Source organism: Lissotriton helveticus, chromosome 9 (assembly GCF_964261635.1).
Source record: "Lissotriton helveticus chromosome 9, aLisHel1.1, whole genome shotgun sequence".
Lineage (NCBI taxonomy): Eukaryota > Metazoa > Chordata > Amphibia > Caudata > Salamandridae > Lissotriton > Lissotriton helveticus.
Genome location: NC_136070.1, coordinates 1,266,243,802 through 1,266,258,443, shown reverse-complemented (window position 1 = coordinate 1,266,258,443; position 14,642 = coordinate 1,266,243,802). Strand labels below are relative to the sequence as shown.

The window sequence follows — 14,642 nt, the reverse complement described above, 5'->3', positions numbered from 1 at the left end:
CATGTCCTTACCACTTCTAGTTGTGACACATGGCCTTACCACTTCTAGTTGTGACACACACCCTACCACTTCTAGTTGTGACACATGTCCTTACCACTTCTAGCTGTGACACACTGCCTTATCACTTCTAGTTGTGACACACACCCTTACCACTTCTAGTTGTGACACGCGTTCTTACCACTTCTATTTGTGACACATGTCCTTACCACTTCTAGTTGTGACACACAGCCTTACCACTTCTAGTTGTGACACACACCCTACCACTTCTAGTTGTGACACATGTCCTTACCACTTCTAGCTGTGACACACGGCCTTATCACTTCTAGTTGTGACACACACCCTTACCACTTCTAGTTGTTACACATGTCCTTACCACTTCTAGTTGTGACACATGGCCTTATCACTTCTAGTTGTGACACACGTCCTTACCACTTCTACTTGTGACACACGGCCTTATCACTTCTAGTTGTGACACATGGACTTACCACTTCTAGTTGTGACACATGTCCTTACCACTTCTAGTTGTGACACATGTCCTTAACATTACTAGTTGTGACACACAGCCTTACCACTTCTAGTTGTGACACCTGGCCTTACCTCTTCTAGTTGTGACACACAGCCTTACCACTTCTAGTTGTGACACGTGGCCTTACCACTTCTAGTTGTGACACACAGCCTTACCACTCTTTTCCTTTGCCTCTCAGCCTGTAACTGTGACAGCCGTGGTTCTGAGACACCGCAGTGTGACCGTCTGACTGGTCGCTGTCTATGCTATGAAGGATTCACAGGACAGCGGTGTGACCAGTGCAACCGTGGCTTCCAGGACAACTTTCCTACCTGTACTGCTTGCCACCCTTGCTTCGCCCATTGGGACGCCATTGTGTCTCAGCTGCTGCGACAGCTGGACCTGCTGAAACAGAAGGCGGCGGACCTGCTGGCCGGCGGCCCAGCTCCAGAAATCAGCAACAGTCGCATCCGAGACCTGGAGGACAAGCTTAGAGGGATTCAGCAGCTGATTGGAGATGGACGCAGTCAGGGCACTCTGCTGCTGGACCAGATGGCAAAACTGCTGAATGAGATAAGGCAAGTTCCCTTTTGCATTAATGGTTGTCTTTGTGTATTTGCAAGGGTAAGCAATGGCAGGAACATTAAAATATTCAGCTGTATCTGGTTGTTATTGTTATTGTTATTTTTGATTTATAACGCGCCCACTCACCTACAGGTCTCTAGGCGCTCGGAAATCGATGGTAAGAACAATAACTTAGCAAAGACAGAAAAGCAGCCATTAGTCTATATTGCACCCATGGATCTTCTAAACAGCAATGTTTTTAACACCCGTCTAAAGCGTAGGAGATTCTCTTCCCTGCGCAGCGGCTCAGGTAGTGGGCTCCACAGCTGGTAAGATAGGACAGTAGTTAATGTCTGGTGCTGACATCTGCTGTGATATGCGGTCATCAGTTCACACACCAACAAGGCCAACTAAGCCTTCCATTTCTCCAAGGACAGTAAAATGGGTACACGTGCCACCTGTACTTTAGAGAAACTTATAAACAGTAGGAGTGCAGTGCAGTGTGGCGCGCTCTCCAACAGTTCACTTAAACCAAAACATGCTAGGCAGAATGCTTGGATTAATCTCAACCACTGGTAAAAATGCTCTAAGCTCAACAGGTATGCCCAGATATCGAACCCCTGCTAACTGCACCAGCGGACTCAAACTGCACCTTAGTGTCTTTGCCCAAATAGTAATGAACCAGTCTGTGGTTGCTTGTGTTCCTACTCAGAGGGGGTGTGATCTAGTAGTTGGGCTGGATAGTTCCTATTGACACAGAACCAAGACTTAGATGGCAAAAAAATGATTGGCTATATTGCCGCTGGGGGTGGGCGGTAAACTTCACTCTGCAGGCGGGTTCGCAGTTTTGCCCACTCCACGCTCCACGTGGCAGAGTTTTTTCTCATGCACAGCCCACCAACGTTAAGTTGAAGAGCGTGAGAAAAGTAATTGAGCACTAGACTGCCTCCCCGCGAGATTTCACAGTGTGGGCGGGCGCAGACAATCACTACCACACACGTTGAGAAAACTGCCGCTTACACTGAAAATGCTGCCACTCGACTAGAAAATCTTCTCGAGCAGCAAAAATAAGCAGTGCCTTCTGGCACGCCGCGTGGGGCCGTTTGCACTTATTTTACGGTATGGGACAAGCTCCCGGCGATACAAATCAGCATGAGCAGCGTGACGTACCGAACTCCGCCACTCACAGAACACCGCTGAATCTTGCATAGTTTTTAGGTAACTATGGGGAATCCCGTGGAGTGAAACTCTGCAAGCTCTGCCCAACCCTAAAATGCTACCCTAAGTAATGTGAGCTTAATTCAAGCAAACAGGTTAAAGTGATGGAATGCACTCCATGGTAGTCTGTATATGCCAATTTTAACCATGATGATAATCCAAATTTGCGTGCTTGCTGGGCATATGCCTTGCCCCAATGGCACGTGATTATAGTCTATACCGTATGGGGCGACATTTCGCCCCAATCCCAGCCGCACAATGCAAGTGCGAAAATAATTTTACAATCTAATAAACTCATCCATTCTACTCCTTTAATTCAATGCTTTTTTCCAAAATTTCTAGTTCTTTTTCTGTTTTTTCAATCCACGTGTAAGGTGTCGTGTTTTTTCAAACACTTCCAATGCTCGAGATGTGCCCATCCAGACCTCTTTCAAGTACACGACGAGAACACAAGATCTGTCCTTGGCAGTATTCTTTTATTGCAACCCAATGCATTTCGGGCTTAAGTAAGCCCTTCTTCAGGGGTAACCGTAAAATTACAATTTTAGGAAAAACAATTCATTAATTGTCTTTTATATCACATGTTAATTAATCCATAATAACCTAATTACACAAATGCAACCAAAGTACCATTCTAAAATAAACACCTTTTCTATCCATATTCATATAATGTGATCAAATATCTTATTTAACAAAACAGAAAATCAATCCCCAAATGCAACAACTCATCTAATAGGGCCCCTACGTTATCCCAAAAATACTGTAGTCATCCCATATCATCTCCAACTTCCAAACATCACCCACGTGACTATAAACTCCCGAGACACCCCTTCTCTTCTAACAACCTTTTCAATCTCCTCCCACACTATAATCACACGTGATTATTGTCTATACTGTATGGGGTGACATTTCGCCCCAATCGCAGCCGCACAACGCAAGCGTGAAAATACTTTTACAATCTAATAAACTCATCCATTTTACTCCTACAGTATTCCAGGGTGACTTGAAAGAGTGAAAAGGAGAGCGGTTTGAGTTGGGAAGTTTTGAGATGGGCGTGTGAAGTGCGAATGGTGAATTTGGTTTATGTTAGATTGACCGGGCGTGAGAGTGGGAGGAGATTGAAGAGGTCGCTAGATGTTGCGAGTGTGTTAGTGTGATAGAGGGGATACTTGTAAGTATGAGAATGAGAGAGGTTTGAGTTGGGAAGTTTCAAGAGGGGAGAGTGCGGTGTGATTGGTGGTTTTGGTTTATTTCAGATTGACATCATGAGAGAGTGGGAGGAGATAGGAAATGTTGTTAGATGAGAAGGGGTGACTCTAGAGTTTATAGACTCGAGTCTATCACAAAGATAAATTGAGACGAAAGTCTAACTTTACGACTTTCGGTATCCACAAAGGGCATTTACGAGTAGTAAAGTTGGACTTTTGTCTCACTTTAACTTAAGTTTTGGGCTCAGTTAGACTTCAGACCAAAACTTAAGTTAAACTGAGACAAAGGTCTAACTTTACTACAAGTAAATGCCCATTGCAAATACTGAAAGTCGTAAAGTTAGTCTTTTGTCTCAGTTTACCTTTGTGAAGCGGGCCCAGAGTATTTGCATTGAGCAAATTGTGTAATGGTCCATTGGACAGAGTAAAGTTGTCAAATGCTGTCTGTGATTTTCTGAAGTCCTATAAATCCTCTCTCAATCCATCTTGCCTTCCTAGGGCAGACATGTCCCAACTGTGCCTGCAGCTGGACGCTCTGGAGAAACGTCTCAACCAGATCTCATCGGATGACAGATCACAGAGAGGCAGGTTGGATGTGCTAATGGGAGAGGTCCGAAAACTCAACGCGTCTGTGTCCAACCTGAAGAAGCAGCTGGAGGCCATCCTGGCTTCTGGATTTAATGGTATGAGAGAATTTAAAGGGCAGTGGAGTCATGTACGCTGGCAGGTAGAATGGCACCTGCAAAAAGTTGTCCTTGAAGGTTTGTTATGGAAACAGTTTCCTACCCACATTTCTTCTTGGTCCCTGAGCTCTCACCATCACTCACAAACATCTTGCTTTAGCTTACAGTGAAGACGCTTGTCGATTCTAAAGCTCTAACCTTAGTTCAGATCTTCCAACACAGCCATCATGCACCCTTGAGAAGCAGAATTAGGATTCAAAATGATCATCCTTGCTACCTCCAATCTCTCTCTCTTTCTCTGTCTCTGTCTCTCTCACTTACTCACAAAGAACAAAAGGGGTGTGGATACGTGTGTGTGCGTGCATGTGTGTGTGTCTGTCTGTCAGTCCGTCTCTTTTCAATTGTAAAATAATATGTGAAGTAGTTACTCAGGGGCATATTAACAAGGAACAGGGAAAATTAACTCTAAGGGCGCTTAGCGTTCATTTTTTTAACGCCCGCTATCCATGGATAATATCGCCTGGCTATCACGTTATTAACAACGCTAACCGCCTAGGCGGTAAAAATTCCAGCGATAGCGGCATTTTGGGAGGTTATCGCTGGTAATGCAGCGATAAAACTACAAGGATAGGGATAACCTTGTTCATAGCCCATGGGGGACTCAGCCATGTAATCCACCTCCCATTGGATTACATGTCTAAGTCTGAAAATTAGCAGACGTAGAAAAGCAGCGTTAACCGTGGTTAGCGCTGCTTTTGTTGTCTCTAACAGGGTTAGCGTGAAGCTTGATAATAGGAGAAATGTCGCATAGTGACATTTCTCCTATTATGCATCTCATTAGAGATGCAAAGGGAAGCTTAGTGAAAAAGGGTGCTAACATGCGAATTTTGCTTGTAAGCACCCTGTTGTTGATAGGGCAATATTTTTATCTCCGCTTCTTTGGCTTTTAAAGCCAAAAACCGGAGATAAAGCCCTTGTTAATATGCCCCTCAGTTTCTAAACAGACACAAACCTTGCTTGGTTCTGGTCCACGAGATGAGTCCTAAATGCCTCCCAGTAAAACTGGTCCTGCGTTTGTCTAGTTATCTTGGTTCTGCGCACCGACAGCTATTCCAAGCGGGTTAAGATAGAGAACAGCTTGTCAGCTGATGTGTCATTACTGTGTGAATACGTGATGTGGCCACAACTGAGATTCTCACATAATACTGAGGTTTCGGTCCTCCAGTTCTTCTAGGGTCCACTCCATCCAATTCTGATGCATGTCTAGAAGATGAACATGATTGGATCTGCAACACTTTTACAATAAATTTGACCAAGGAGATATTTAAATAGCCCTTTATCTTAGGAGGTGTTTGGCTCCATTGAATGGGGCTCCCTATTTAGGGCCCAATATTATGCTGCATGTTGTTCCCGCACCTAAAGGTACTGGGAGTGTGAACAGCAGACCTGATTTTACTGGTTGCATTTCTTCACTGGCAAAATCACCTCATACTCTGAGGAAGGGGCTGTGGGCACAGCCTGACCCCCACCTAACCCCTATCTTCTAACACATGGGAGCATGGAACCCTCCTCATCAGCCCTGGAGCCTGTCCTGCCTGTCCACACCCCACTCTCATTTCCCACCTGCTGAGGGAAGTGGTAAATGGAAGTGAAAAGGACCATGCAGAGGGTACCTGGCACTCCTGGGACTAAAACTCATAATTGCACTGCACAGGGGTGCAACACCTGGCTGGAACCAGTGATTCCAGCCCTGATAATTGCAGGACCCATGCAACTTGTAATCGGGTCCTTATAGTTCTTCAGGACACAGAGTTTGAAGATGTGTGTTCTTTCCTTGCTTAGCCTCCTTCATTCTGTCCTACTGTGGGTAAACATCGTTTACCACGAAGTTTTTACAACGCAGTACCTTTAGCACGCATCCCTTACAACGCAAGTCGTTACCACGACTTACGCTGGAGGGCGCTAAAGGATTAAAAATAGTAAATTTACTATCCCAACACCTTCCCTAGGGTCCACGGGGACTGGTGTTAGAATAGTAAATTATACTATTCGAAATCCGCGCCCCCAACGCAAGTCGTGGTAACGACTTGCGTTGTAAGGGATGCGTGGTAAAGGGATGCGTTGTGACGGTACGCGTTGTACCGTCTTACATCCCCTACTGTGGTGGGTAAGCAGAATATGAGCCAGCGTTGACCCCATCTACGATAGTATTTGTCACAGCAGTAGAATCGCTAGCATGCTGCGTTAGATTAACCTTCTCGATCAAGAGTTTTGTTGGTGGGATCCTGCTTAAAACTGAATATCCTTAGATGCAGACATGCTGGTGACATAATCATGATCCTGTAGTATCCCTACTTCACAATACCCAGAAACCTTCTTATATTCCAGGTGCATTCTGGGTTTAATATTAACCTTGTCCAAATCCACCCTGTTCCATCACAGGACGGGTATGAATGTTCTCTTGCACAATTAATGCTCCACGTGAATACCTAGGCATAAAAAATGGCAAGGGTCAGGGTCAACTTTTGTATGAGGGCCTCATCACAGTCGGTAAAAGGATCACGGAAGATGCTGCATGTGGGGAAAAAAAGCAAAAACAACAGTTGGTGGACAGAATGCAGAAAAATTTCATACATTCACCCCAGTACAGAGATCTGGGCCTAAATCCATTGTTTTTTTTGCTCACCATGCCATTCCAGTTTGGACCCAGCCATATGCAAATCAGTCTTGACCCTGCGCCCAATGGGAACAGTCCAGCCCGAACTGTCAAGCCAGGTCCTCTCTGGACTGTAAACAAGCATCCAAGGACCGGTTTTGGGCTTTCAGCCCTCATCAGCCAGGATAGCTTGATTCCAGTGGCATGGAGTGCACGGGGCCCACGTCTCAGCATACCCGTCCCACTCGGGGTAAAACCCCGAAACCGGTCCCAGGATGCTTGTTTCTGGTCCAGGGAGGACCTGGCTTTGCAGTTCGGGCTGGACTGCTCCCATAAGGCACAGGGTTAAGACTGATTTGCATATGGCCAGGTCTAAACTGGGGTGGCATGGTGAGCAAAATAATGATGTATTTACCCAGGTCTCTTGACTGGGGGTGAGTGTTTTGATTTGTTCTGCATTCCGTCCATCAATTGTGTGTCTTTTGCATGTGGGGAAAGCAGCTCTTGTCCCTTTTTTAAAGCGGCAGTTCGACTCAAGATGATTTTCTTTATGCATTTTTCTTACATCTTACAAGAGAAAGTAGACGTGTAACTTCAGAAAGTTACTTCTGAGGAAATATCTGCCCAACTTGTTAGTAAATCCAATGAAGCGAGCATGGTGGTGCCCTGTCTGGGGGCCAGGACCTCAGCAGCTCCCTTGCAGGCCCAATGACTGGGCCTACTGCCCTCTGGAGGAACGCTAAGTCTGACGCGAGAGGTTGACCATCAGTGACCAAACCTGTTTTAATTTCCTTCCTGGGGTATGGGTGTCGGATCCTTGCCACACCTGCCATCCGTGTAATTAAAGCTTGGGTTATAGCATTGAAAATGGTGGAATGGAACGGCACGGTCATGGTGGTCAGTACTCTGTGGGAGGACGCTTGCCTGGTGAGTTAGAAGGTCTGGACAGCGGGCAGAAGAACCAGGATATCATTAGCATCTCAAACTGGGTATTGTGGTGGAGGTACCAGGCTGAAGCCCTGCACTGAACTCCAACAGAATTTGCCTTGGCCCAGTCTAAGCTTTATTTCTATTTGAGCGTCCAACACGCCCACTTAGTTACAACGTGAAATGGAAAGACATAGTGGACCGCTGCCCAGTGGAGGCCAGAATGGAGGCATTCTGATGTGTCGTCATCTCCAGAATATGTTGAACTATTTTATATGATTCCCTTTGAGACTTGAGGACAGATCGATGAGCCTGGTTGAGGATAAAAATCAGGGGGCGATGCTCTCATGATCTTAAGGGGGGGTTGCTAGTATCCAGTCCAGTTTGAGGCTTAGGCTCCCCAAGATTCCACACGCCGGCTACTCCTAGAGGTGCAGCGTGTCCCCACAGAATGGATAGGAGAACACGCGGCCAGGCTCGGGAGGGTACTTTCTAATCATACTTTTTTTTTTAAGGCATTGTACACATAACTTGCAATGATTGCACCAGTAGAGGTAACTTTGACTCCCCCCACGGATGCTTTAGACCTCAGGGGTGAGATTGGCCTGTCGAAATATAAAATGGTCGTATGAGGATGGGTCTGAATCTGCCTCAACGAGATATAGTCCAGGATTAGGGTAGAGTCAGCTGCCTGCTCTAGAAACATGGAAAAGAGAGATGATTGGGTGTAAGACCAAATAAACGTCAGTCTATGAGGGACGCAGGTGCCTGTAGAAATGGAAAACAATCTGGGTACCACGAAGAGATGCATGATTTGTGTGATGAAGAATGGAGTATTGGTGTGCTGCTGCTGACACGTCTGACCCTTTGCATGAAGAGATTCATACACGCAATGCACCACAACTGATGTCATTCTGGCATGCTAATGTCCATTCGCCCCCTGGGGGTCCTTCACTTGAGACCTTTGCTCCCATTGATGCCAGTATTGTAAACAATCCACATGCCATGTTTGGTTGTTATTAAAAACCAAGATAGTATGTTACAAGACACATTTCCATTCATTCTCAGTGGAAGAACCTGCCTATCACAATTTAATCTTATTATTTTATTTAAAAATTAAGTGTCACTCTCCTTCTTATATCTTTTATTTAGGTATGGTGTTTTCTTTCACAACTTTATAGAAAGAGAACTTGATTAACTTCAGCTTTTTTACTGAGGGGGCCAAGGATCCCCACTGAACTTACAGCAGTGCACGGTACTGTCCATACACACACGACATACTATGCACACGCTCTCTTCCCCTCTGTTCTGTATTGGTTTCTGGGCGAGAGAGTCGGGGTGACATGAAGTGGGTCACCTCCTGCCTCCACTGACACTGGCTCATCTCTTCCTCTTCCCACTCAGAGTCCTGCAGCAGCATCCTCAAGTCCTACCTCGAGTCCAACGCAGCCTGGAAGCTGGCCAACGACTCCGTCCTGGGTCCCAATAGCCCGGTCGGTCAGTCCGAGAGAACGCGTCTGGAGACCGAGCAGGTCCTGAAGGAGAAGCAGGACGCCTTCAAGAGGACCTCAGCCGCACAGCGGAGGGCCCTCAAGGAGCTGCAGAAGAAGACCCAAGGGCTGAATGTCTTCTCCATCAATGAGAAGGTGAGATGGAGCAGAGGGCGGCTTGTATGCCAGGAAAGCAAAAGTGAATAACTCAGGGGGGAAGATGGCTTCCAGTGGTGTGTGCAGCTGGTGGCTTGAGTGAGTGTTGTTACTGAAGTTATGGCTCACTGAAGATGCCAGTGTCAGAACAGTGGAATAGCATGCCTTGAGCTTGTCAAGGGAGCTGGTCTCTGAGGTGACTTACTGCAATCATGAACCTGAGTCATGCAGTGGAAGATGAAAGAGCAGTGCATGTTATGAATGAGCAGTGCACTTGATGAAAGAGCACTGCATTCGATGAAAGAGCACTGCACTCAATGAAAGAGAAGTGCACCTGATGCAAGAGCAGTGTAGTCGATGAATGAGCACTACACTTGATGAAAAGAAGTACACTTGCAAGAGAAGTGCACTTGATGAAAGAACAGTGTACTCGAAAGAACACTGCACTTGAAGAAAATCAGTAAACTAAAATGAGAAGTGCACTTGATGAAACAGAAGTGTACTTATTGGAAGAGCAGTGACGCGATGAAAGGGCAGTGCATGCGTTGAAAGAGCAGTGCTCCCGAATGATGTTTGTAAAGCACGACCTTTATTACATGAGACATCAGAATGCTATGACCTTTATACCATGAGTCATCGCGTTACAGAATGCTATAACCTTTATTAGAACATTGGAATGTTGGGAGCTCCATTGAGAACAATGGAGTGCTCCTGCCTTATAATGGCTGGTATAAGCCTGGAGCTCCAACATTCCAATGTTTCTTTGTTCACAGCTCTGGCTGTGAACAAAGGCTTCAGGGAGCCTGAGGGGATTCCAATCCCCTCGCGCTCCCAAAAGGCTTTGTTTTTTTTGTTAGCACATTCTGTCCTCTAGTGACAGAATGTTCTAATAGCCTTATAGCCCTTCGTAGTCGGGCTATACTGCTATTAAAGTCCCTCTCCCTTGTTAAAGGCCCTCGCCTTCGGCTCGGGGCCTTTAACGCTGGAGAGGGCCTTTAATAGCCGGTATAGCCCTCTACGGCGGGCTATAAGGCTATATTACTTAAGACAGCAGGGTACAGAATACTATGACCTTTATTACATGAGATTTCAGAGTACAGAATGCTCTAATCTATATTACACAAGACGTCAGGGTAAGGAATGCTATGACATGTATTACATGAGATGTCGGAGTACAGAATGCTATGACCTTTATTACATGAGACGTGAGAGTACAGAATGCTCTAACCTATATTACACAAGACGTCAGGGTAAGGAATGCTATGGCCTTTATTACATGAGACATCAGAGTGCAGATGCCATGCACTATATTACACGAGACATCAGGGACAGAATGTTATGACCTGAATTATATGAGGCGTCAGAGTACTGAATGGGCCTTTATTACATGCGACGTCAGAGTACTGAATGCTCTGACATTTATCACATGAGACTTCAGAGTACAGAATGCTATGGCCTATATTATGTGAGACATCAGAGTACTGAATGTTATGTTATTTATTATATGAGACATCAGAGTACTGAATGCTGTGGCCTTTATTGCATGAGACTTCAAAGTACAGCATGCTATGGCCTTTATTATGTGAGACGTCAGAGTACTGAATGCTCTGACCTGTATTACCTGAGACGTCAGAGTACTGAATGCTATGGTATTTATTATATGAGACATCAGAGTACTGAATGATCTGAACGTTATTGCATGAGACTTCAAAGTACAGCATGCTATGGCCTTTATTATGTGAGACGTCAGATTACTGAATGCCCTGAAATATATTATATGAGACGCCAGAGTACTGAATGCTCTGACCTTTAATACATGAGACATCAGAATACAGAATGTCGGGTGATGGTCAAAGGTTCTTCTGACCTGCTGTCCCCCACATACCTTGAGTTCAGTGTTTTTCTTCTTTACATCTGGACCAGTCTATACTTACAACAGTTGCTTCTATGTTGACCTCAGTTTTCCGTGTATTTGACATTTCATGCCAACCATGTTCCTCCTCTGAAGGTGGAGATTCTTATGTACTGACCACTTGGGCATGGAGCTGTCTGAGCGGTGTCACTTCCTCCCTAGTGAACTGCTGAGTAAAACCCGCAACGTAGATCTCAAAACACGGGGATGCACAGAACCACCCTCCAACTGGTGAGACAGTGAAATGGACACCAACGTGTGTATGTAGAGGACAAAGGGAATAAGGAGTGTTCCTTAACTGTCAGACCACCTACATTCCGAGCAGTCTTCCTGACCCTACTACAACCTTCCTGGTCACCTTGGGCTCTGCTCCTACTTAAGGCCAAGAGTAGTCTAACCTTGTAGAAAAGCACTCAGAACATTAAGATTTGGTTCTGCCTTCCACCATTGAAGATGTGGTCTCCACCTCTGAGGACTCTAGTCCAGGTGAGTCCTGACCATGAATGGTCGTGGAAGGACATGTTGATCAAAGCTCTCCGCGTGCACCCCTGGGTACCTCTGACTCTTCAAACTCTCCTGTCGCAGATGGGAGTAAACCTTGAGAACATTAGTAAAGGGAGCTGCAACTTCATCGAACGGTGAGGTGGCATCTTGTTGAGGAAGCCAGACAACCAGCCAGGAGAATGAGATGTGCCTGGTGTGGCGATAAGCGATTAGTTTATTTTTATGTTTAATTCTGGTGCTTTTTGCTTGTGATTTGCCTCTAGATCTGTGGCGCCCCCGGGGACCAGAGCTGCGACACTGCACCCTGCGGTGGAGCCAACTGCAGGGATGACTTTGGAAAGCGCAAATGTGGTGGAGACAACTGCCAGGGCGCCCTGCCGGTCTCCATGAAGGCGTTGGAGAGAAGCCAGAACCTCTCGCGAGAGCTGGAGAGCACGGCGACTGAGCTGTCCGACATGGCGCAGCGGGTAGGTGACGGATATCCACACTGAGGGAGGGAGGAGAGGGAATGAGCAGAAGGGAGGGAGTGATGCAGAGGTGAAGGTGACACTTGGAATGGAATTGAATGGAAAGGTATTTGTAAAGCGCATGGCTACCATAAGGCCTCCCAGCGCTGAGGAACTGAACTGTAGTTACACACTTTAGCTGGATGGAAATAGCAGTGTTTTTATCCGCTTACGAAAGACCAGGTGGTTTTCTTCCAGAAGAATCTGATCCGGAGGAGTGTTCCACCTTCTGGAGGCAACATATGAGAATCGCTGTCCTCCACTTCTGGACTTGCGGATTCTCGGAATGGTCGCCAGGGCGTTTGTTTCCAGATCGTAATGCTCTATTAGGATAAGGGACAATGATTGACTGAAGTATTTCCGGACATTTTGAGGTCATGATCTTGTGGGTGACACAGAGGGCCTTGAATTGTATCCTCTCTGCTACGGGCAGCCAGTGAAGTGAGGCTACAGCTCCTTGGACTGATTCTCTGCGGGGGATGCCCAGGAGCAGTCTAGCTGCACAGTTCTGCACTGCCTGAAGTTTCATTATTGTGGGTTTTGGTGATCCAATATAAAGAGCATTGGCATAGTCCATGCGGGAGAGAATCAACGCTTGGACTACTAGTTTTTTTGTCTCCCTGGATAAGATTGGAAAAACTTTCCTCATCATCTTTAGTAGTCCAAAGCAGCAACCTGCCACTTTCTTGTTATCCAGCCTAAATATGAAAGTCCATGCACAGAAAGTGCATCAGACTCCCATTCACATCACAGGTGCAGTGTGTGTACTCACCCCTTTAAGCCAACAGCTTGGAAGAGTTGATGGAGGCACCAGACTTGTCTTTGTGGGAGTATGGGCTTCAGATGTGACAATCCTGGTACACCCCCTGTGCACATTTGGCACCCCTATTTTGAAACCCTGGCTGAAATATCATCTTTACTTGGGGGCTCCACAATGTTTGAGACTTTATTTTAAAACTTTAATTGAAAATGGGTTTTGTTACCCCAACACTGGTCTGACTGTCAAAAATGACTGGGACACAAGCGGGGACGGCGCTTCAAGGGGGTGTTTGAGGTTGGACTCCCCACAAATAAATGCATTCTTGGCTTAGTAGTTAGATCTGGGGGACTTGAATCGGGACTTCTATCTCTGTCACCGATTTTCTCGCTTTGAGCCAAGACTAAAAAACAAAATGGTTACCATTCATGTAAACGGGAAAGGGAGAGAAAGAGAGAGAGAGAGAGAGAAATAGCTCTCTGCTGGCTGAATTTTTAAAATGTGAAACCAGATAACTTAGAATCAGTACCGGCTTCCCTTTCTTGTCCAAATTGTGTGATCCTTGTCAGATATTTTATTTCACAGAACCTCCTTTTTATTTATTATCACATATGAGCACACTTTTAAATACTTGAGTTCAAAATGTGTGCTGTGGAAGCACTTCTTACTTTTCACTGAATAGATTGTAATGTTGCTCCATCAATAATAAGAACCTAGGCCACGTTTAGGGTTTACATCACCACTGACTTGCCTCTTAGTTCACTAACGTCATTGTCACTGAGGTGAGCCATGACTATTTCTAAAAACAATCACTTTTAATAAAGGTCTGCAGTGATATAATTTGATATACTATTGTGAAACGCTTCCACATTTCAAATAAATACACTTTTTTCTTAATTTTGACCAGACTATCATATTTTTACAATATGTATGTTTCATACTTGCCAAATGTTTTAATAGCTTTACTCGTGCACGGCCTGTTAGAGCCAAGCCAGGCCATTGGCTCAGCACTGGACACACCCTTCTAATTTGCCCTTGCACCCTCTTATGTTTTCAATTCGGTCTTAGTACATGGGGCCATAAGTCACTTGACAAAATGATTTGTAAAAGGCGAGGACTAGAAACAGGGAGCCCTGCCTACGTGCAATGATTTCATAACTCTACCGTCAATGCTTCTAGTAGCAGAGACGAAGGTGAGTGCGTGTAGTGAAAATACATTCGAAATAAGTGAACCCAGGGCAGGGACTCCAGGCCATTGTGTTGTAGGTGACTGTAGTGATGAGCTCCCAGGGAGAACTACCAGGCTCAATGGGCAGGAGGGTAGCTTCATCAGGGGCGTTTAGGTTGCGAATTTCCTCTTCTCCAGCATTGGATCTTTCATAAATCCACATGCTTGAATCCTTCCCCGCCTGTCGCAGACTAGGAACCCCCAGTAACATCCTAAACAGCAGTACACTTAAAAGTATTCCTTTACCTTGACATTCATTATAACTTTATCCAACCTATCCACATCATTATAATGATCTAAACTCCAGCCAATCGGAATCTACCACATG

At 45.6% G+C, this 14,642-nt stretch overlaps 1 protein-coding gene across 1 annotated transcript in view; it reads left to right on the top strand.

The window, feature by feature from the left end:
• The window catches only part of LOC144782452 (laminin subunit beta-1-like), a 385,361-nt gene that overhangs the window by 308,004 nt on the left and 62,715 nt on the right, over positions 1-14,642 (top strand). Inside the window, exons 26-29 of the mRNA XM_078661828.1 lie at positions 705-1,083; positions 3,994-4,178; positions 9,166-9,407; positions 12,087-12,290. Coding sequence (XP_078517954.1) covers positions 705-1,083; positions 3,994-4,178; positions 9,166-9,407; positions 12,087-12,290 — 1,010 coding nt within the window. The remainder of the gene's footprint in view (positions 1-704; positions 1,084-3,993; positions 4,179-9,165; positions 9,408-12,086; positions 12,291-14,642) is intronic.